The sequence below is a fragment of the Mesoplodon densirostris genome, chromosome 10, assembly GCF_025265405.1.
Source record: "Mesoplodon densirostris isolate mMesDen1 chromosome 10, mMesDen1 primary haplotype, whole genome shotgun sequence".
NCBI lineage: Eukaryota > Metazoa > Chordata > Mammalia > Artiodactyla > Ziphiidae > Mesoplodon > Mesoplodon densirostris.
Genome location: NC_082670.1, coordinates 28,574,437 through 28,599,925, shown reverse-complemented (window position 1 = coordinate 28,599,925; position 25,489 = coordinate 28,574,437). Strand labels below are relative to the sequence as shown.

Sequence of the window (25,489 nt, the reverse complement as noted above, 5' to 3'; positions counted from 1 at the left end):
CTTCAATCAGTGTCTTTGATGTTGTGGTCCCTTTGTGCTTGACGCTGGTACTAAAATGCCTTATGTACCAAGTAGTCTATAATATAAAGAAATTTTGTTTACATACATTTCACAAATGTAAGACTATTTATGATTTTTATAGTCTCCTCATATCTCAACCTGTTACTTTCTATGCTACTGTCTATGAATTTGGGGAAACGTCCACTTTCTGGGTTATATCACCCTTTGATTATTTTCATAAAATGGAAACAGATTTTCATAAAAAACAGGTTTCATGACACTGAGACAGACCAATAAAGGGTTATACATGTTCTTTGCTTCCCAGTAAATGCATTGTACCAACAATATTTAGATATTACCCATACTGCTTTCACCCTACTGCCTGAGGGTGGACAGTTTACTAGTTCTAGTTGTCCTCGACTCTTTAACTCTGTTTGGGGATTGAGGGATAGATAACAGAGTATTTCCACATCCTACAGGTGAATCTCTATATAGAATTTCTATGCACAAGGAGAATTTTAGACCCACAAAAGGGTTATTTGTGACCTCTGTTGTAAAACTTATTTACTATTTTCTTTAGCTTTACTGAGCTATAAAGGGACAAATTTCATCTTAAGTAGAGGCTGGACAAACGACATGAAGGTTATTTTGTCTCCTAATGGGAAAGGACTCTAAATTTTACCTTCCTTGAGAACCCTGGTCATAACTCATTTTCCTGTAAGAAGGAGAAACCATTATATAGTTGGTGCCAGGAGGCTTAGGCTTTTTCCTAAGGATCCTCCATAATTTGTTTTTAAGTACATGTGCTGCAAAGACTAAATTGGTCATTTGGTGCTAGCTAGCATTTAAAACAGGATGCAGGTTGTTTTTGCTTTCAGATTACTTTTCCAGGAAAAGCAGCTCATGTTTTTTTTTTTTTTTTTCTTTATCAGATTTTTTTTTTGTTACTGTTAGTTTGAATCATATCCTTAATTTATGGAATAGATCAGTTATTCAAAAGCCATTCATTGTAATGTTAAATAGTAGTATATACCCTTTTAATTAATACCATTAATATTAAAAAAAAACCATTTTAAAGGTTGGTAATGATAAAGCCTGCATTGTGAAGGTTCACTTCAAATCTTTGTGTACCAAGGCAGGTGAATCTGCATGTGTGTTGAATTTTGTCTAAGCAACTAAAAGGAGAAGTTCAAATAGATAGTATGATATATGGAGACTGGAATTGTTAGCTATTTTTCTCTAGTCTCCAAAGCCAAAAAGTGTTGACCTTTTTGCAAAGTCTAGTCACAAAACCATTGAAACTTTTGCTATTGCGTGTAAGTTAAGCATGATATCTTCTTTAGTAAGACAGGTGTTTTCTAGAGTGAGCACAGAAAATTTTCCAGGATAAAGTTGATTGCAATAAGTTGCTAAAGTTACAGAAAAGAACCAATTTACACTTCTCATAGCAAAAACATGTACAAATGACATTACTGCTGAGACCCTTGTAAAATCAGGCACAAAGATAATGGTGTAGAGTAGTTTACTTGCACTAAAGAAATGACATCTTTCAGCATCACAATTCTATATAACATACAGTGTGGAATATTAGTAGATATTTCACTTTACATTTGGAAAAAAATTGATGCCAGATACGAATCTACTTAAGACATGTGTGAGGGAAGACATCAGTGCTTGTAACTTTGTATTCCTTATTGTGAGAACTCATGCTACAGAAGTGATTTTTCACCTAGTTAATAATTATTTTGAATGTAAAAGATACATTTAGATTGATACTGATAGATCACTAGTAGTTATACAGAAAGAAATGATACATGAAAGATTAGTTGACTAAAATGCTAATCTACACAGTGTTTCATTCTCAGAGAACAATTGGTAGCATGCCTCCCAATTTTGCGTTATTTTTGAAGAAGATAATGAAAGTTCTGAATATCATCAAAATGTGGTCACTGACTATACATCTTTACAGCATACATTAAAAAGGGGGGGCATATTATTTCAGGCTCTGCTCTTTGACATTAAAATATTCTGACTTATATGGGGAAATGACTCACTCAAATGACTCCTCTCCAGCGGTGGCCTCTCAAATGAACGGGGTAGGGTGTTTTGATTTTGTATTTTATTTTGAAAAACTTTAAATTTTACAGAAAAGTTGAAATAATAATTGTACACTAAACATGGTATATTCTTCACCTAAGCTTGCTGTTAACATTTCGTTATATTGGCTCTATCTCTATATACATGTATAAATACACTTTTAAACTAAATCAGTTGAAAGTATGTTGTAGACATGATACTTCATCCCTAAGCACATGAGTTTTTTTTATTTGTGACTGTGACGATAATATTTTCTAAGATTTTGATTATCTTAAGTGGTATATCTCAGCAGTATAGCTAGAATCTTGAATAGCTTGTATTTTTCACTTAATGGCCTAAGTAATATGATTTTTTTATTGCTGAGGATAAGAAAGAAATTTTAAAGAAGATTTAGCCATGTAGCAAATGGCTCAGTCTTAATGTTTCTTAACTCTTGATGATTATCTTTGCTTACTGGAGAACAAAATTGATAAAAAAATTTTTTTATATTAGAACATTTTAAATGCTATAATAAAATCTGAAGATACACTTTCCAGAACCAAATGGAACCAAAAATGGATCAGAAATCTTTTTGTTGCTATCTCTGAAATTTTAGCATTCAACCTCCCAGCTTCTGAGTGTGGTATGCTTTTTATTTTAGCATTTGCTGGAAAAATTAAAACAATATTCTTCAGTAAGAAATAGTTCCACAATTTAAGGACTCTGTTTGATCTGAATTTTAAAAAACCCAGAAAACAAAAAAGACAGGGACATATTTTTGTCTTTTGTGTACCAGTGTACCAGTACCACTCCAAGTCCTTCGCAAACATCTCCCACGCAAAAGGTCATAAAAACTTGTTATACATATCATTTTACCAATGAGAAACAGGAACTCAGCAGTAATTGTCCAAGACTGTAAGAAAGAGGCAAAACTAGAAGACACCCACTTCTGACTCCTAAGCCTTTTATCTTCCCACTGTATCAGGCTGTCTCCTTTACAGATTAGAGTGCTTTAACAAAGCTCATGCACTCTAGTCACGTTGGATCCTTACTCCCTGAAAATACCATGGACTTACTTATCTCCATGGGTCTTCCAAGGGCTGCAATTCTAACTACAATAGAATGCCATATTCCCCAATCTTTACGTAAATGATATGTCCTACCTAAAGAAGAGCTTAAATACACCTTGCTCAATGACTCCAGTATAGAACTGCCCTTTCATTTGAATCTTAACTGCACATTATATATATATATATCTAGTATGGTTCTTAAGAGTATAAAACACTGTAATAATAATTATAAACATTTATTGAGCACTTCTTATAATATTCACTTAACGTGTTAATACCTCTAAAACCCTATGAGGTATAATCATTACTATCACCCCTGTGTTACAGTAACTTGATGTTTTCCTCTGTTAAACTGTGAGTTTTGAATCATCATCCATACCCAGCTTTATGTGGCAGATTTGACTGTCCACACTAACATTGCTCTATGGTCTTCATACCCACAGGTATTATGGTATTCAACACATAAATGTCAAATAACTTCAGAAAAACCTTTTAGAAATATTTTATATTTTTTGAAAAACAAAACCAAATTGTGTGAAATTACACAGTAAAGTGACCTTCCTTGTTGTTTCTACTAAAACAGAAAATCCTGTATTTTCAAATGTAGGTCATCAAAAATGGCAAATATTTCATGGTTCTAAAAAATAGATCTAAAAAAAAAAAAAAAAAAAAAAAAATAGATCTAACCACTCTCAACCACTGCGCCACCAGGGAAGCCCTGTCCCTGTCTTTGTTGTACTTTGTTTATCCTCTTCCTTGTTAATGGGTTTATTTATAAAATACTGATTAAAAAAAAAAAACTTTAGGGCTTCCCTTGTGGCACAGTGGTTGAGAGTCCGCCTGCCGATGCAGGGGTCGCGGGTTCGTGCCCCGGTCCGGGAAGATCCCACATGCCACGGAGCGGCTGGGCCCCTGAGCCATGGCCGCTGAGGCTGTGCGTCCGGAGCCTGTGCTCTGCAATGGGAGAGGCCACAACAGTGAGAGGCCCGCGTACCGCAAAAAACAAAACAAAAAACTTTATCATTATTTTCTTTGTAGATCCGAAAAGCTTATAGAGGTTACTTAAGAAAATACTCGTTATAGTTATTTTAAAAAATTGAATTTTGCCTATCCTTTTATTGACAGTTCTACTCTTACATGCATTTTCTTTTCTGCTTAGTAAAGGTTCTGATACATTTTAGAAATTCAGTAAATATTTATTGACCAATATGTATGGGTAGACATTGTATGTGCCATTTGAAATGTGAAGAATCCCCAAATTCCTTTAATTGTGCTGCCAATTCATAGATAAGTTTAATATAGGCACTCACCTTAACTTATGAGTGAACCATATAAAAATATGGAATCATATGAAAACTTTTTCTTTTTTAAATAAATACTCACATTTTGTAGCAATAGTAGGGGCTGTTTAGATGTTTTTATCCAATGTGGATTTTCCTTTGAAAAATGAAAAATTTCTTTGCAGATAATTTTGCACACTCTTTTGGAAGAAGACACTCTGGAGAATTATGCTAGTGTGAAAGGAAAAACAACAAAAACAAAGCTTTTGATTAAACTGTAACTAAGTTTTAAGTGGAAAAGAGCATTGATAGGACATGACTCTTGGGACTGCCCCCAAGATCTTTATTCTTTTTATACATCAGAAAGCACAGGTGCCCAAGTTTGTGTATGTCCCAGTTATAAACTGCCACCTAAATGAGAGGTAAACTCTGTTGTCAACTGTTGTGTCCCGTGAGCAGGCGTGGATCACCCTCTGGCTCTCAATTTCCTCCTCTGTAAAATAAGACGTTCGGCTCCTTGTGGGGCCTCACCTGACCTCAGGGGCCCAGAGCGCTGCTGGGCGGGGTCAGGCCGCTGTCCTCTGGTGGGAGGATGCAGCATCCAGCCTGGACAGCTGCCAGGAGCACGTCCTTGCTGCTGCTGTGACTCCCGTGGGTTAACTGGCAGGTGTCCGATTGGCACATAAAGTGTACGGGGAGTGATTTTCCTTTTTCTTGGCTAAATAGGGCAGGCTCTTTGGGAAGTGTGAAGTTCTGGTGTCTTTGCTGGCAAAGGTTCTGATTCTGCAAAGCTCTTTTAATGTCCTCATCCGGTGTCCATTTCTGTAGATACAGCTTTTGCTTCCACTGGTGGGGGGGCTTTGGCTCGGCGGCCAGGCCTCCTGAGCTGCACTGGCTTTCCCTGAGATTGTTGGCCACCTGCAGTGTGTGCTCAGTTGTATTGTCTCTTTCGTAAAACATAGCACATAATAATAGCAAGTAAAAGAGCTGCACAAGTGTGTGTTGCCCACGTACAAATGGTGGGGGACCTGCTCTCAGAGAAGATATAATACGGATTCTCTTGTGTGGTTCACTAACAGCTTAAATGAAAGTATTGGGCAGAGGAGGGTACATGTTTAAATTTCAATTTCCTTTTTCAGACATTTACATTTACTATTATTTGAAGTTCTGAATAGCATTTTGTAAGACATAGGACACTGGCTTGTGAAATGGAACCAATTACGAATTATTTTTCTTGTTCTGTACTATTAATATGTACTGAATTCACATTTTGGGGAAATTTCTGAAATGCATGGTAAAAGTACTTTCGTCTCTATGCTTCTAAAATTGCTCACATACTTAGTAAATTTGGGTGTGAATGTCTTTTTCAGTATATCAGTAAAATTTCAGTGTTTTCACAGAAAAAAATATAAATAGGTTGCTCAAAGCTAATTGATATATATGCTTGGGGGCGGGAGGGCTAATTAATATTCTTTCTTCACTTTAAATCATTTAAAAAGATACTCATACTCATTAAAAAGAATCGTTACATTTTTTAAAGGCCTACATTTCCTAAACATTACTTGTCTGAATAAATAAAGCTTGTTTGAAAAGCTAAAGTAAAATTATTTTTACCTTCACCTGAGTTTGATTTTTATGTCAGAAAATAGAGCTTAAAGAAGATAAAATACATTTTAGATTTGTGCATTTTGTCTTTTTTTTTTTTTTTTTTTTTTTTGACACAGCTACTCTTAAATTAGTGCATTTAAAGTATCCGTAGCTTTGATCAGGAAGTAGTCTGAAAATCACTGGCTTGGAGGACTTGACTGTGATAAATTTCTTGTGCCAACAGTGTCTTTTATTGTCTCTGTTTCCAGTCTCAAAATTAGCAGTGGATATTTTACTTTTGTATAATCAGTGGGATCAGATACATAAATAGATTTCACTGCTGGGAGCCCACCTTATTTGTAGTTGGTGTGAATTTATTTTAGGATGAAGAGATTGTAGCGTGGGGACAAGGTGGAAAGCCAGCCAGAGTAGTAGCTGTTGAGAGTGCTTCCACGTACTGTTTTTATTCATACATGCAAATCCTATGACGATAAGCAGAGTATGTAAATAAAGGTGCTACTGTTTATTTTCATGATTTTTCTTAATTTTTTTATGTTACCTCCTTTAGAGACCAAGAAGCGTCAGTGTAAAGTTCTCTTTGAATACATTCCACAAAATGAGGATGAACTGGAGCTGAAAGTGGGAGATACTATTGATATTAGCGAAGAGGTAAGGCAAAAACGTGTTTTAGAGATAAAGCAGCAATTGGAATTGATGCTCTGGGGATTAGAAAAATGCTTTGTAAGAATATTAATTTGTTAAATTTATTTTTCCAGTTTCTTTTTTTTTTTAAATTTTAAGATACAGACTTTAAAATGGATCTTTAATGACTTAAAGTAAGGCTGTCTTATCTGTAGAAATAAAGCTTTATTCATCCTTGCTATGCCCGTATTTGTGTGCTGAATTTGTATCTGTTGACTTTAAGAATAAAATAAGGTTTTTTTTAGCTCAAATTAATACAATCTAAGTAGCTAAGAATTTAAACCTTTTCTTTGTTTCTTAATTCACTTTAGGTACAAGCCATAAAAATAGGATTTTTACCTTTTGCATAGCAAAGGTATACGAAAGCAGAATGTTTTAAAAGGCTTTGTCTTGTTTGAATTATCACATTCAAATATTAACCCAAAAGCACTTTCCCTCATCTTAATATCTTAGAATGAGATTTTAAAATATTAAAAAAATAACTTTTCATATCTCTGCTTTTACCATTAAAGAAATATTAAAGTTTTATTTAGCAGCTAAAGATGCCATTTTCAAAGTATATGTTTTGATATCATGTATTGCCACTGAGATTGATTTTGTGTGCCAATATGTAATTTATCACTTGTTATGTTAAACTCCAATGTGTTTAGACAAAAGGCAGTTCTGGTTTATTTCTACCAGGTGGCAATAATAATAGTGTTTAGCGAGCCTATATTATGTCTGAAGCACCATTCTAAGTGTTTCACACTTATTATTTCCTTTAAGTTTCTAAACAACCTAAGGAGATAGGAATTTTTACCCCTATTTTACAAGCAAGAGATTGAATCACAGAGATAAGTGTTTGGCTTATCTACTGTTGCTACATGACACGCCATTCCAAATTTTGTGGCAAAAAACAACTGTTTCATTAGGTTTGTTGGATGTGTGGGTCCAGAATTCAGATAGGGCACAGAGGGATGGCTTGTCTCTGTTCTGTGATGTCTGGGGGCCTCAACTGGAAAGGTTCAAAGTTGGGTACTGGTAGAATCATAGGAAGGCTCCTTCACTGACATGTCTAGTGTCTAGAAGCCTCAAAGACCAGGACTCCCTATGGAAAGCCATTATGTAGCCTCTCCATTTGGCTTGGCCTTCTCACTGTATTGGGCTCTCAGGTGTCTCAGGATAGTAGGACTTATTACATGGCAGTTCGGGGCTCTGAGTGTAAGTAAGCATTTCAATGAACAGAGTGATAGCCTTTTATAATCCAACCTGGGAAGTGATAGTATCACTTTCACCACATTCTGTTGGTTACAAGAAAGTCATAAGCCAGCAAGATTGAAGGGGGTGGGGACAAAGCCTGCCACTTAATCGGTGGGAAGCCTGTTACGTGTAGACGAGCATGTGGGTTAGGTGATCTTGTTTCAGGTATTTTTGTGCAAGTTCATATGCTTGGCGGGCAGAGCACCAGAATCTGAACCCACACAATTTGTTTTTGAGTCGATGCTCTTTACCACTATACTACCCTGCCTTTTAAGAAGTCCAAAATTAATAGGAATTTTATAGACTTATTCACCCTAACTACCCAATTGCTGTCAATTTGGGATTTCAGATGTAGTTAACAGTTTGATGATCTTCTCTGTTGTACCTGTTCCAGTTTGGTCTATGTATTTCCATCACACCTGGTTTGAAGAACCCTCAATCCTTTGGTGCCTCCTTAAGTCTGCTAAAAATTCTGAACTCTTCATATTTACCACCTTGTATTTCTCTCTTAAATAGCATGTATTCTAGGCACCTTGTATTTCAGCTATATATTCCATTAATAAGTCCTTTATTTTTATGGTACCGTATTTTTCACATGCTTTGTGTCTGGTAAACTCTCATTTAGCCTTAACTGTCCAGCTCTTTTGTCATTTCCTTTTAGGGGAGCGTTTTTTGATTCGTATATGCCTTTCCTTTGTGCTCCTACAGCATTTTGTTCACACTTTTGTTATAACACCTCTCACATTGTATTGTAACTATCTGCTTATTGTTTGTTTTCTTCTGTAGATTGTTTTATTCAAGGACAGAGATTTCTCATGTGCAAATTTGGATATTTTCCTATCAGTTAACACCATGACTTGTACATAGTGCCTGTAAGATGAATAACTTATTAAAGTTTCCTTTGTAACTGAAAAAGTTTTTAAAAATATTTTAAACAGAAAACAGAGCCTTTTCTAGCTATGATATTGAATGTACTGCTGTCAAGTGAATTTTGATAGTAAATAGTTTACTCTTTAAAAAATCATTTTTTCTTAAGACCTCTTAGCATCCTTAGAAGAAATTATACATTTTTAAACAGTTATTATTAATATTATTACATAACTTTATAAGTTATTATTATTAAATAATAATAAGCCTCATTATTTGTGAATGTAAACATTTTTCTAAGGAGTTTGGTTCCTGAGAATATTTCTGGTTGGGGTTGGGAGGGAGTGTTCAGTTGAGCCTGGCATCTGGACTTTTAAAAATAAGTGATTCTTTTTCATACTTGGGTTAAGACTCACTGTTCAAGCAAAATAGATAAATTACCTAGTAATTTTTTGTGCCATTTAGGAAGTTATATTCTTATATTCATAAAACTTTTTTCAAATCAGAAATTTCCAAATGCTTAAATAATGTATGCCATAACTACAGACAGAGGCTCCATAGTATTTAAAACAGTGACATTCCTGAAGAGAGCTATCTCCTTGTTTCTGTTAATACATTATTCTTGGTTATCTGATACTTTCATGAAAATTACTTGCTTCATAGATTACAGTTGATCATAAATTCTTGTTGTTAAGTGTTGCAAAGTGCTATTGATATATGATTAATCCCATCCACACAGATTTAATCTACTCAAAATATATTTTTTCCCTTTGTGTTTTCTTGTAGATTTAAAGGGATTATTATTTTTTTTTTTTTTTTTTTTGCGGTACGCGGGCCTCTCACTCTTGTGGCCTCTCCCGTTGCGGAGCACAGGCTCCAGACGCGCAGGCTCAGCGGCCATGGCTCACGGGCCCAGCCGCTCTGCAGCATGTGGGATCCTCCCGGACTAGGGCACGAACCCGTGTCCCCTGCATCGGCAGGCGGATTCTCAACCACTGCGCCACCAGGGAAGCCCTAAAGGGATTATTTTGCATCACTAACTTTGTGCTCATTCACTTCTATAGCTCAGTTTTTCTGTGGGGGAAGTGAAATCTTAAGAGAAGTTTTTATTATCTTTGAGTTGTGAACTCTTTCAGGTAGAAGAAGGCTGGTGGAGTGGAACCCTGAACAACAAGTTGGGACTGTTTCCCTCAAATTTTGTGAAAGAATTAGAGGTAACAGATGATGGTGAAGCTCATGAAGCCCAGGATGATTCAGGTAGACTATTTTAAAAATCTGAATAGATTTAAATAAACTTTATATTTGATCTAGTGTTTATTTTGTATTTTTCAAAACTCTAGTCTTACTTTTGAACTAAGAGCTTTATCTTATCTACCTTAAAAAAGCACTTTATGACAGGGACTTTAAGTGAATATTTGCCTAAATAGCTAGGCAAATAATTTACTATTTTTCCTTCCAATGTCTGCTTTAACCTGAAGTAAACGTATAGTACCCTTATTATGAAATAATACTACTTATGTTATCTGATTTCTTTCCACTTAAGACCTACTTATATACAATTTTGCCCAGAGTTTGCAAATGGCTGAACTACTTCAGAAATAGTAGAAGTTTTAAAAAAATCTTCCTTTGGTTGTTTTCTATATTCACATAATAGATTTTGTTTTCCATGTGCAGCCAGAATGTCATTTAATTATTTTGTGATCTCTGTCATTTAGAGACTCACCTGTAAATTAATCTTAAATTTGTTCACTATTCAAAAGTATGATTGAAAAAGATTTTATCCCAAAGCTAGATTTAATTTTTTTACGTCTGTGAATTGCTGTGGGATTTAGAAGAATTTTTTTTTTATAAGAGAAACTAAATTCATAAGTGGTAGTGTAGGGATAAGTAGATCTTTTTCTTTATGGAAAAGTATGTATAATGAGAATGTTGAGGGTTTTGTGCTTGCACTAACTAGTATTATTTGGCAGTTTTATAATGGTTAGATAGATTCAGATATTGAGGTATAGACATACAACCTTAAGGTTGCCAGTATCGCCGTTTTTTTCAAAGACAGTGTAATGTCAAGATATGAAGACTATTGTTTTAGTCCATTAGGGCGACTATAACAAAACACCACAGACTGGGTAGCATAAGCAACAGAAATTTATTTCTCACAGTTCTGGAGGCTGGGAAGTCCAAGATCAAGGCGAGCCAGCATAGTTGAGTTCTAGTGAGGCCCTCTTCCTGATGCATGGTTGGTGACTTCTCACTTTGTTCTCACATGGTGGAAGAGGCAAGGGATCTCTCTGGAGCCTCTTTTGTAAGGCACTAATCCCATCCCTGAGGGTTCTGCCCTCATGACCTAATCACCTCTCAAAAGCCCCACCTCTTAATTTGTGGGGTTAGGATTTCAACATAGGAATTTCGCAGGGACACAAATTTGCAGACCATAGCAACTATATGTCATTCAAAACAATGAGATGAAGTCTTAAGGTTGTCCAGACTGCTTCTGTACCTAGTACTGCATATTGCATTCCAGTGGACACTTCTGGTTTTTAATCTATCTAGGATGTTGGGCTCCATGAGGGAGTGTGGTTTGGTCATCTTTGCTTAACTGTAGTTTCTTAGTGTGCAAAATGGGAATAATAATTTTTACCTAAGAGGACTGTTCTGTGAACTAGCAAGATAGTTTCTAAGCATAATGCTTGCAACATTGCAGATTGTTTTGAACCTAGTTTCTTTTGCTTCTTTTTTTCAGTACCTTCAGTAATTTAAAATTAAGTAGGAAAGCATTATAAGGTTGTTATGTGTAGGAAATGCATTTGTAAGCCTCACTGTCCTCAATGGTGAGGGAATAAATTTTAGAGAAAAAAATGAAATAATTTTACATTTAATAGATGGTAATATTAAACGTAATTTATAAAAGGTATCTAGAAATCATTGTTGAGATAATTCCTAAAGTTTCTGTGATGCAGTTTTAGTTCTACCATTTTAAACCTTATTAAGAACGTTCTCTGAAATTTTTATCCTCATCCATAATTATGGTTTGTTTGCACATGAAAGATTTATGCAGTTTTTTTCTCCTTCTTCTCAAGAAAGTGTTGAGCTTTGAAAAAAGTCAAGTAATGAAATGGTAGAATAGGGCATGAAATGATAGAGCAAGCTCACAGACATCTAGGTTTAGAGCTACGAAGTCCTAGTACCACCCCCTCATTCTGTAACAGAGAAACCTAAAACTTTTAGAAATTACCACTTAATATTATTCTACATACATATTCTTAGAAGACTCAAGACTTCTAAGAATTTTCTGTTTCTGATCTCATTCCTGTGTACTTTTGCTCACTACCTCTCACTTTATGGGTCCATCCTTTAAACTGCAGTACAGTGATTTTTTTTTTTGAAACTCTTTTTTTTTTTTTAACTTGGAGCAACATTGCAAAAATAGAGAGGTCCCATATACCCTTCATCCAGATTCACCACCAATTGTTAACATTTTGCCTCATTTGCTAATTTATTACTCAAAAATCTGGGGGTCTTTTTTTCCTTTACCTTTAAGTACTTCAGTGTGTATTTCCTAAGAACAAGGGCAGTCTCTTATAACTACAGTACAGTTATCAAAATCAAGATATTTAATATTACCAATACTGTTTAATTCACAGTCCATATACAGAATTCTTAATTGTTCTAGTATACTTTACATAGCTATTTTTTTCTCCTAGACAAGACCATGCAGAGAATTTGTTTAAGCTTCTTTTGTTTAGAATAGATCCCCAACCTTTCTCTGTTTTTCTTGACCTTGACATTTTTAAAGAGTTCAGGCTGGTTATTTTGTATAATGGATCCCAGTTTGGATTTTTCTTCTGATTCTTCATGAATAGTTTCAGGTTATATTTTACTGATAGGGCTACAGAATGATGATGTCTCATTGTATTGTATGGAGGACACATGTGCTTTGTGTCTTTTATTATTGGTGATATTAAATTTGATTACTTGGTTAAAGCTGTGCTGCTACTGTAAGTTTACTGGTTTTTTCCTTCTAATTGGTAAGTGTCTTGTGGGGAGGTACTTTGAGACTATGTAAGTATCTTATTCCTCATCAAACTTTCACTCAGCAGTTAAAGCATCCACAGCTAAATTTTGCCTGAATCAGTTATTACTGTGATAGTTGCAAAATGATGATTTTCTAATTCCATCATCCCATCTGTTTATTATTTGACATTCTTCTATAGAGAAGAATTTTGCTTTCTCCCTAGTTTTTTTTTTTTTTTTAAATCAGCGTGGACTCATCAGTTGTTTCTTTTTTATTCACTAGGTATTAATCTATTATTGCCATTATTATTTATTTTGATACTGCCAGGTTTGGCCAGTGAGAGAGCCTTCAAACTAGTTTCTGTGACATTAAAAAAAATTAACCTTATTGAAATATAATTTACATACAGTAAACTGTGTATATGTAAAATACACAATTTGATGATTTTGGCAACTGTAGACATCCATGAAAACCACTACCACAATAAATGTACAGGACATTTCTATCATCTTTATGATGCCTTGTAAACTGAGCCCTTAAAATATGTACAAAATTTAAAGTCCATATGGAGCCACTAGCAAAAGACATTTAAATTTGGATGTAGTTCATTACTTTCATAATTATAAATACTTTGGGCATTCCTTGCAGTATTCAGCCTTCTTTTAATTTTAGTAACCTTACAGAATCATATCTGTTAAAAATGTACTTCCTTGCTTGCTTAACCCCTTTCCAATAGCAGTGCATTCTAAATGTGGAGCTTTGTGATTATGGGGTGGGAAGTCAGTGGTTGAAGTACACTATAATTCCTTTTTTTTTTTTAACTCTAATTTTTAGGCAGAAAGTTTTTGCATATTGATGTAAATGCCAGGAAGTGAGTGCTTTATAAGGTCTTTAGAACTTTAGTGATAAAGGCATAGAGTCCTTTAAGTTTTAATTTAAGAGTTTGATATCTTATGCATTATGACTTAGAGAATTCATGTCCACTATTCCTGTGTCCTAACAAAATATAACATCTTCTACGTATAACTGGTGTTTTGATAGTCTTTTTTTACTCAGTAAAATGGTGTATGTTTCTGGTAACTGTTATAAGAATTACCAACTGTACATAATAAATTTTTTAATTTGTTTTTTGCTTATAGTATTAGAATGCTATATCCACTGCATTTGTTTATTTTACATAGTTTCTTCTTACACTCCTTTACATTTAGTAGAGCTCTTCTCTTTTTTTAATAAATAAACTGAAGTATATAGGATGATGTTCATGGTTTGACCAGTTAAATTCTAGCTATTACTGCTAAGAAGATAATTCTGACTCTAGACAGTAGATTGACAGTATTACCTGAGCCTTAGGGTAATTTATTTTTATGCCCTCAATTTTCATTGAAGAATGGTGCTATAAAAGCTATTTTAAAAAGCCCCTATTATATTTAGGAATGTGGTAAACTTATAATCTATTCTATTACTCAGTGGTTTCTATATAAAATCTCAAGATTAGTATCTTTTTAGTAGTCAATTTCAGGAAAAGCTTTGCTTCTCTAGGGAAGTGTGATGTTTCTGTTTTTATAATGAAATGACTACCCTTTCATTTTGTCAAATATTCTTAGCCTTTCTTGTTTAGGGTGTCTTTTTGTCACCTTTCAGATTCCACTTATTTCCTAAGTAGGACTTGCTTTCAATTTTCCTTCTTTTTAATAAAGCCAGTGACTATATCTACTTGTATTTTATCCCTTGTTAAGTCTTCTCCCCACATTAAGCCTATAAAAATCTCCATTTTGGGACTTCGCTGGTGGTGCAGTGGTTAAGAATCCACCTGCCAATGCGGGGGACACGGGTTCAAGCCCTGGTCCGGGAAGATCCCACATGCCACGGAGCAACTAAGCCGGTGCGCCACAACTACTGAGCCCGCGCACCACAACTACTAAAGCCTGTGTGCCAGAGCCCGTGCTCTGCAACAAAGAGAAGCCACCACAATGAGAAGCCCGTGCACCGCATCGAAGAGTAGCCCCCGCTCACCGCAAACAGAGAAACCTGCTCGCAGCAATGAAGACCCAACACAGCCAAAAATAAATAAATAAATTTATTTAAAAAAAAAAATTTCCATTTTGATGTCTAAATAGGCATCTTGAACTAAGATGGTCAAAACTGATCTTCTTGGGCTTCCCTGGTGGCACAGTGGTTGAGAGTCCGCCTGCCGATGCAGGGGACACGGGTTCGTGCCCCGGTCCGGGAAGATCCCACATGCCGCGGAGCGGCTGGGCCCATGAGCCATGGCCCCTGAGCCTGCGCATCCGGAGCCTGTGCTCCGCAGTGGGAGAGGCCACAACAGTGAGAGGCCCGCGTACCGTGAAAAAAAAAAAAAAAAAAAAACTGATCTTTTTTTCTTTGTACCCAAATTTGCTCTGTACAGTCTTCTTCATCTGAGCTAATGGCAACTACGTCCTTCTTTTACTTAGACCAAAGAATTGGATTCACCTTTACTCTTCTTTATAATACCACACTCTATACTTGATTCAGTAACAGACTTTGTCACCTACTAAATAAGTGTACAGAATCTGTTTTCTTTTACCACCTCAACAGCTGCTACCCTGGTGTAAGTTATCTTTTCCTGTATAATTGCAATAGTCTGTTATTTGCCATTACCTCCCTACTGCATGTTAAAGTGCTTACCCTCCAGTAGCTGTCCATTTTACTTAGAGTAAAAGCCAAAGTCTTCTTAAATTGGCTATAGAACCCTCCAAGATCTGGCACCACCAAATGTCTACCCCCGCCTCTCTGACTTTATCTCCTACTCAACCATCCCCTTTGTTCTCATTAGTCTTCTTACTGTTTTTAAAGATGTCAGGAACATTTCTGTCTCACAGCCTTTGTACTTGCTATATACATTTGCCCTGAATGTTCTTTGAGATATCCTTAATGGTTTTCAGTTTGATTTCAGGATTCTCCTCAGAAATCACTTTTTCAGTGAGGCCTTTACTAATAGCTCTGTATAAAACAGCAAAAAGCTTCTATCTTCCGTTCTTTAATTCCCTTATCTTCTTTGATACATTTGTTACTATTTCTTATTTATTTTCTTATTGTCTGTCTACCCCCACATTAGAATATATATTTTGTTCACTGCTGCATACCTAGTTTCTAAAACAGTGTCACAGTGTTGCTCAGTGGATGAATGAATGCATAGTGGTTTTAGGTGTACAGAGAACTTTTCAAATACTTTGTCATGTTAAATCCTCATAATTTTTGAAGTTAGTGCCACGTCCACTTTAAAGGTGAAGAAATTATAACTCAGATTATTTAACCACTGAGTGGTAAAATCACAACTGGAATTCTCTTTTTCTGATCTTTTTACTTTACTATTTTATTTAACATATGGGGGTGAGGCTGTTAGGCAGTTTCACTGTTTTAGCTCATTTGTTTGCATGTCAGTCATGGCTGTAGAACTGTCTTTTCATGTACTTTCACCCCTGTGAGAAATATGAGCAGTAATATGTGGGTTCGATGGCATTTCCCATGGACTCATTGCATTCCCAGATCTGAAATTTAAAAGTTGAAGTGAGTGAAGGGAAATTCTAAATATAAATACTATTACTTAGTGAATTCAACATTCATATGTTTGTTCATTCAGTATATTGAGTGCTTATTTTTGAGCATATTGTGCATGTTTATGGGAATGATGTGATGAGCAACATAGTCATGATTATTCCCCATGTTTGAAGCTTTTGGTCCATGGAGAAAGAAAAGAATATTAGACAAGTGATTATAATTCAGCATGAGAAATATTTGTGGCAGGAAGATTCAGGGTGCTATAGATGTGTAAAGAGCTAACTCAGACTGGGAAGGATGTAAGGGAATGCGCCCCATAGGAAGTTAAAGATTGAGATCTCAGAATGGGTAGGAAATCCCTAGGCAGGTTTGTGGCACAGGGTAAAAGAATGAGCAGAACCCAGTTTCAAGATCCTGAAAGAGATTCAATTCAGAGGGATTATAAAGTGTATAGTTGGATATGGTAAGTTTTGAGGCTAGAGAAATTGTTGGGTCAGGCTTAAAAAGGCATTACAGGACTGGTAGTCAAGTCACAGAGAAGCCTTAGAGGGGAGAGAAATGATCAGATTATTTATTTATTTATTTATATAAATTTATTTTATTTATTTATTTTTTGGTTGCTTTGGGTCTTTGTTGCGCATGGGCTTTTCTCTAGTTGTGGCGAGCGGGGGCTATTCTTCGTTGCAGTGGGCAGGCTTCTCATTGCGGTGGCTTCTTTTTTTGTGGAGCATGGGCTCTAGACATGTGGGCTCAGTAGTTGTGGCTCATGGGCTCTGGAGTGCAGGCTCAGTAGTTGTGGCACACAGGCTTAGTTGCTTTGGGGCTTGTGGCATCTTCCTGGACCAGGGCTCGAACCCATGTCCCCTGCATTGGCAGGCAGATTCTCAACCACTGTGCCACCAGGGAAGCCCCAGATTACCTTTTAGATAGAGTGGTTTCGTTGCAGTGTCAAGAGTGGATTGGAGGAGAATAAGATTGGGGTAGCAAGACCAGTTGAGAATGTTTTGATAATTTAGGTAGAAATAGTATTAACCTAAACTAGAGGAGTGATCATGGGAATGGAGAAACATGGGTAGCATTCCTGTGCTAAATAGGCGGTATAAAGAACTGCACCTTGTGATGATGGGATGATGGGGAATGACTGAGAAAGAAAAGTCAATGGCTACCAGATCTTTGGTCAGTAAGCTGGGTAGATGATGTCATTTGCAGAGAAGGGATAAGTTTTGGGAGAAGATGATGAATTCACTTTTGGAGATGTTGACTTTGAGTCCTGTGGGGGTGTCAGGGCATACAAGTGAAGATATTTGTAGTCAATTGTATGTGTGTGTCTGAAACCTTGAAAAGAAATTTGGGGTGGATGTCCAAAATTGAGGCTTGAAAATATGTTAGGTGGTACAAGAAACCATGGAGTTGGATGAGATTACCTAGGGAGAATGTCTAGGGTGAAAAAGGAATACAGCCTATGATAGAATCCTACGTAGCAACATTTATGGTCTAGGCCAAGACAGAGTAACTAAAAAGAAGACAAAGAAGGCACAGAGAGAGCCAGGAGGCAACCTGTGAGTGAGTGGTCATCATGGGAAGGGAGTGTTTCAGGGAGGACATGGACAGTAGTGTCAGATGCTGCTGCAAGGTTAAATAAAATAAGTAAGGTAAGAAATAAAATGTAATCCTGATTTAGGGTTGAAGAAATCATTAATGACCTGGACAAAAGCAGTGAAGAGAGGTGATTGGTAAGTGTGAAGCAGTGTAGCAACATATACTCCAGAATGTTTTCCTTCTTTTCCTAAGAAGGAAGAGTCTTGATCATTTTCAAATGCTAATGGCAGAGGACAAGTAGAGAGGGAGAAGCTGAAGATGCAAATTCAGAAGAATGGGATTTATCAGCAGAACAGGATTTACCCAGGAGGTGGGAGGAAATGAGATTTACATTATAGGTATCATGATTAGTTTCAATTTACTGGAGGTACTTCAGAGTTAGTGCCCAGAAGCTGAGGGCGAGATAATCTGACTTTTAATTTCTTTTATAAGAAAGGAGAGAAGCGAAGAATGAGGTGCAGAGTGAAGAGGTCAGAATTTTGAGGAGATTAAAAAGGTCCCAACAGGGATTGTTAAATGTTTTGAGCCATGTATCCCTCTGGGCTTTACTGGGCTACTAGAGGGATACATTGCACAAAATGTTTAAGAAACCCTGATAGATTGTTCTTCAGGAGTTCTCGTGTCTTATGTTCATTCTCTTCGGAGGAGTCAATCTGAGGTTTTACTTCATTATTCAGGCTCTGAAAAGGAAGATGATGCTTATTGCTAGTGGGGCACAGGATCCTTGTAGAATGGTGATGGACCCTGGGTGTGCCAAAGGTGGTGGATAGAAATTTGGTGATCTGCAGCCTAGTCTCCAGGAGTTAAAATGGTACACAATTTACTTTGGTGTCTAATCTCACATTAGCTTTCACCTTGAACTCCTTCTCCTGGTGAGCAGCTTTGTAAGGAAGAATGTACTGGGGCTTCAGTGCTTTTACTGGTAATATGTTATATGAGTCTTTACAAGTTGTTGTTAGAGCCAGATGATCTTTCTAAATGATTCTTTTTAGGAACTAAGGAATACAGATTTTAAGTCCATAACACACAAACACAACATTTTCTTAGGAAATGTAGGAGTATCATAAAAATCTTTGAATGATGGTGAAAGATATTCTCTGGAGTAAAAAGAGGGGGAATTTATGCCAGCAACTAAAGTAGATTCCAAGTTCTTCTCCTTGGTTTACATGTTTTACCTTAATGTAAGACACATTCACTTTAATAGTGAACTTGGATTTCTTCCATTAAGTGCTTTGTATTTTCATCAGGTTTCTTACTTTATATTATTTTTCTTTAGCACTCAGTGCAGTTCACATAATGATTCTTGTTTGTTTTTTCAAAAAGTAGTTGTATTTTGGGGCTCTTGATGGTTTTAAGTCATTTTATAAGGAGGTGCAAGTCATCAAGTAGTTTTTGCTGTAGAGATTTCATGAGAAAGGGAGGAAGGGAGAGTTTTAGGTTTAATAGGAAGATTTGCTGTTAGGTTTTATGACTTGACAGTGCCATACATAAAATGCAAATATAATTTTTTTTAAAGCTTAGCAATATAAGGACAATCTCTGATGGATAAAACATTGGCATAAAAATATTAGAAATACCATATAGGGTAAGATTTCTGTTTTGTCTGATTATGAGACCTTCTGTTTACCCTTTCTCTCCATTCTTTTGTTCTTTTCTCCTCCTTTGTCCCCGCCTTCTCCCCCGACCAGCTGCTTTCTTCCTTCTAGTGTCTACATTGCCCTTTTATTTTTTGCTCCTTCTATGTGATCATGCTCTTTCCTACTTGAATAGTTTTCAATAATACATCTTTAAATTTATTAAAAGTAATAGGCCCTGAGCCAGGCACTGTTGTAAGTGCTTTACAGGAATCAACTGATTTAATTCTCATAGCAATCCTATGAAGTATCCCATTTTACAGGTGAAGAAACTGGGCATATACAGTGGAAGACGTGAGATATGGATGGAGAAGCTTTAACTCTAGGGTTCAAAAGCAATTAGCCTATCCATTAGTACTAGATAATTGAAATAGCTATGCATTTATTTTAATGATATATGCTTTAATGACTGTAGTAAAGTTTAGAATCACTAAATCTAAAAGAAGCTTTATTTTATGGCTATAATCAAATACTCAAACTGATAATTGCCCCTTAGAATCATCTGCTGATTCATAATTGAATTCATTATCAAAAATCTTCACACAGGAGGTGTAGTCAAGATGGCATACTAGGAGGACGTGGAATTTGCGTCTCCTCACAACTAGGGCACCTACCAGGCACCCGTGGTAGACCACAGACACCTAAGGGTATGGGAGGAAACCCCAGCGACTGGTGATCTCTCCTTTTGGCTTGTTCTCCCCTCCCCCCCTCCACCTTTTTTTCTTTTTTCTGCTGTGGTTTTATTTTACCTTGTTGCAGTTGTTTCAATTATAGTTTTATTTTTCCTAATATATTTTTTATCTTTCTAATTTTATTGGTTTTTATTCTTTGATACTCTACTGCTCCTTTTTTACTTTCTTCCCTTTTTTTTTTTTTTTAACGGCACAACGAAGCTTGCAGTATCTTGGTTCCCAGGCCAGAGGTCAGGCCCAAGCTCCTGTGGTGGGAGCTCCAAGTCCAAACCACTGGACTAACAGAGAACCTCAGATCCCAGGGAATACCAATTGGAGTGAGGTCTCCCAGAGGTCCTCATCTCAGCACCAAGATCCATCTCTATCTAACTGCCTGCAAACTCCAGTGCTGGATGTCTCAGGCCAAACAACCAGTAAGATAGGAATACAGCAACACTCATCCAAAAAAAAAAAAAAAAATGAAATGACAGAAAAATATGTTACAGACGAAGGAGCAAGGTAAAAACCTGCAAGACCAAATAAATGAAGACAAAATAGGCAACCTACCTGAAAAAGAATTCAGAGTAATGATAGTAAAGATGATCCAAAATCTCAGAAAGAGAATGGAGAAAATACAAGAAACATTTAACAAGGATCTAGAAGAACTAAAGAGCAAACAAACAGTGGTGAACAACACAATTACTGAAGTTAAAAATACTCTAGAAGGAATGAATAACAGAATAACTGAAGCAGAAGAAAGGATAAGTGAGCTGGAAGATAAAATGGTAGAAATAACTACCAGGGAGCACAATAAAGAAAAAAAGAATGAAAAGAATTGAGGATAGTTTCAGAGACCTCTGGGAAAACTAAATGCACCAACATTCGAATTATAGGGGTCCCAGAAGAATAAGAGAAAAAAAAAGGGTCTGAGAAAATATGTGAAGAGATTATAGTTGAAAACTTCCCTAACATGGGAAGGGAAATAAGTCCAGGAAGCACAGAGAGTACCATACAGGATAAACCTAAAGAGAAACATGCCGAGACACACAGTAATCAAACTATCAAAAATTAATTACAAAGAAAAAATTAAATTAAACGCAGCAAGGGAAAAGCAACAAGGGAATCCCCATAGGTTAACAGCTGATTTTTCAGCAGAAACTCTGCAAACCAGAAGTGAGTGGCAGGACATATTTAAAGTGATGAAAGGGAAAAACCTACAACCAAGATTACTCTACCCAGCAAAGATCTCATTCAGATTCGATGGAGAAATTTACAGATAAGCAAAAGCTAAGAGAATTCAGTACCACCAAACTAGCTTTACAACAAATGGTAAAGGAACTTCTCTAGGCAGGAAACACAAGAGAAGGAAAAGACCTACAAAAACAAACCCCCCAAAATTAAGAAAATGGTCATAGGAACATACATATTGATAATTACCTTAAATGTAAATGGATCAAATGCTCCAGGCAAGAGACATAGACTGGCTGAATGGATACAAAAACAAGACCCGTACAAATGCTGTCTACAAGAGACCCACTTCAGACCTAGGGACACATACAGACTGAAAGTGAGGGGATGGAAAAAGATATTCCATGCAAATGGAAATCAAAAGAAAGCTGGAGCAGCAATTCTCATATCAGAAAAAATAGACTTTAAAATAAAGAATATTACAAGAGACAAAAAAGGACACTACATGATGATCAAGGGGTCAATCCAAGAAGAAGATATAACAATTGTAAATACTTACGCACCCAACATAGGAGCACCTCCATACATAAGGCAAATGCTAACCGCCATAAAAGGGGAAATCGACAGTAACAATAATAGTAGGGGGCTTTAACATCCCACTTTCACCAATGGACAGATCAGCCAAAATAAAAATAAATAAGGAAACACAAGCTTTAAAAGACACATTAAACAAATGGACTTAATATTTATAGGACATTCCATCCAAAAACAACAGAATACACTTTCTTCTCAAGTGCTCATGGAACATTCTCCAGGATAGATCATATCTTGGGTCACTAATCAAGCCTTGGTAAATTTAAGAAAATTGAAATTGTATCAAGTATCCTTTCTGACCACAATGATATGAGACTACATACCAGTTACAGGCAAAAATCTGTAAAAAAATAAAAACACATGGAGGCTAAACAATGCACTACTGAATAACCAAGAGATCACTGAAGAAATCAAAGAAGAAATTAAAAAATACCTAGAAACAAATGACAATGAAAACACGATGACCCAAAACCCGTAGGATGCAGCAAAAGCAGTTCTAAGAGGGAAGTTTATAGCAATACAGTCCTACCTCAAGAAACAAGAAACATCTCAAATAAATAACCTAACCTTACACCTAAAGCAATTAGAGAAAGAAGAACCAAAAAACCCCAAAGTTGCAGGAGGAAAGAAATCATAAAGATCAGATCAGAAATAAATGAAAAAGAAATGAAGGAAACAGTAGCAAAGATCAATAAAACTAAAAGCTGGTTCTTTGAGAAGATACACAAAATTGATAAACCATTAGCCAGATTCACCAAGAAAAAAAGCGAGAAGAGTCAAATCAATAGAATAAGAAATGAAAAAGGAGAAGTAACAACTGACACTGAAGAAATACAAAGGATAATGAGAGATTACTACAAGCCAATATGCCAATAAAATGGACAACATGGAAGAAATGGACAAAGTCTTAGAAAAGCACAACCTTCCAAGACTGAACCAGGAAGAAATAGAAAATATAAACAGACCAATCACAAGCACTGAAATTGAAACTGTGATTAAAAATCTTCCAACAAACAAAAGCCCAGGACCAGATGGCTTCACAGGTGAATTCTATCAAACATTTAGAGAAGAGCTAACACCTATCCTTCTCAAACTCTTCCAAAATATAGCAGAGGGAGGAACACTCCCAAACTCATTCTATGAGGCCACCATCACCCTGATACCAAAACCAGACAAAGATGTCACATAAAAAGAAGACTACAGGCCAATATCTCTGATGAACATAGATGCAAAAATCCTCAACAAAATACTAGCAAACAGAATCCAACAGCACATTAAAAGGATCATACACCATGATCAAGTGGGGTTTATTCCAGGAATGCAAGGATTCTTCAATATACGCAAATCAATCAACGTGATACACCATATTAACAAATTGAAGGAGAAAAACCATATGATCATCTCAATAGATGCAGTAAAAGCTTTTGACAAAATTCAATACCCATTTATGATAAAAAAACTCTCCAGAAAGTAGGCATAGAGGAAACTTACCTCAACATAATAAAGGCCTTATATGACACACCCACAGCCAACATCATTCTCAATGGTGAAAAACTGAAACCATTTCCTCTAAGATCAGGAACAAGACAAGGTTGTCCACTTTCACCGCTATTATTCAACATAGTTTTGGACGTTTCAGCCACAGCACTCAGAGAAGAAAAAGAAATAATAGGAAACCAAATCGGAAAAGAAGTAAAGCTGTCACTGTTTGCAGATGACATGATACTATTCATAGAGAATCCTAAAGATGCTACCAGGTAACTACTAGAGCTAATCAATGAATTTGGTAAAGTAGCAGGGTACAAAATTATTGCACAGAAATCTCTTGCATTCCTATATACTAATGATGAAAAATCTGAACGAGAAATTAAGGAAACACTCCCATTTACCATTGCAACAAAAAGAATAAAATACCTAGGAATAAACCTACCTAAGGAGACAAAAGACCTGTATGCAGAAAACTATAAGACACTGATGAAAGAAATTGAAGATGATACAAACAGATGGAGAGATATACCATGTTCTTGGATTGGAAGAATCAACATTGTAAAAATGTACTAACCAAAGCAATCTACAGATTCAGTGCAATCCCTATCAAACTACCACTGGCATTTTTCACAGAATTAGAACAAAAAAATTCACAATTTGTATGGAAACACAAAAGACACCTAATAGCCAAAACAATCTTGAGAAAGAAAAATGGAACTGGAGGAATCAGGCTCCTGGACTTCAGACTATACTACAAAGCTACAGTAATCAAGACACAGAAACAGAAATATAGATCAGTGGAACAGGATAGAAAGCCCAGAGATAACTCCATGTACATATGGTCACCTTATTTTTGATAAAGGAGGCAAGAATATACAACGGAGAAAAGGCAGCCTCTTCAGTAAGTGGTGCTGAGAAAACTGGACAGCTACATGTAAAAGAATGAAATTGGAACACTCCCTAACACCACACACAAAAATAAACTCAAAATGGATTAAAGACCTAAATGTAAGGCCAGACACTGTCAAACTCTGAGAGGAAAGCATAGGCAGAACACTCTATGACATAAATCACAGCAAGATCCTTTTTGACCCACCTCCTAGAGAAATGGAAATAAAAACAAAAATAAGCAAATGGGACCTAATGAAACTTAAAAGCTTTTACACAGCAAAGGGCACCATAAAAAGACAGGAAAAAAACCCTCAGAATGGGAGGAAATATTTGCAAACAAAGCAACTGACAAAGGATTAATCTCAAATATACAAGCAGCTCATGCAACTCAATATCAAACAAACAAACAATACAATGCAAAAATGGGCAGAATACCTAAAGAGACATTTCTCTAAAGAAGATATACAGATTGCCGATATACACATGGAAAGATGATCAACATCACTAATCATTAGAGAAATGCAAATCAAAACTACAATGAGGTATCACCTCACAGTGTTCAGAATGGCTATCATCAAAAAATGTACAAACAATAAATATTGGAGAAGGTGTGGAGAAAAGGGAACCCTCTTGTACTGTTGGTGGGAATGTAAATTGATAAAGCCACTATGGAGAACAACATGGAGGTTCCTTAAAAAACTAAAAATAGAACTACCATATGACCCCGCAATCCCACTACTGTGCATATACGCTGAGAAAACCATAATTCAAAAAGAGTCATGTACCACAATGTTCTTTGCAGCACTATTTACAATAGCCAGCACATGGAAGCAACCTAAGTGTCTATCAACAGATGAATGGATAAAGAATATGTGATACATATATACAATGGAATATACTCAGCCATAAAAAGAAACGAAATTTAGTTATTTGTAGGGAGGTAGATGGACCTAGAGTCTGTCATATAGAGTGAAGTAAGTCCAGAAAGAGAAAAACAAATACCGTATGCTAATATATATATGGAATCTTAAAAAAAATGGTTCTGTTGAAT

General features: G+C 36.1%; 1 protein-coding gene across 2 annotated transcripts in view; it reads left to right on the top strand.

The window, feature by feature from the left end:
• Positions 1–25,489, top strand: part of CD2AP (CD2 associated protein) — a 112,963-nt gene that overhangs the window by 45,544 nt on the left and 41,930 nt on the right. For both annotated transcript variants that reach the window (XM_060110607.1, XM_060110608.1), the window contains 2 exons: positions 6,582–6,682; positions 9,958–10,078. In XM_060110607.1, coding sequence (XP_059966590.1) covers positions 6,582–6,682; positions 9,958–10,078 — 222 coding nt within the window. The remainder of the gene's footprint in view (positions 1–6,581; positions 6,683–9,957; positions 10,079–25,489) is intronic.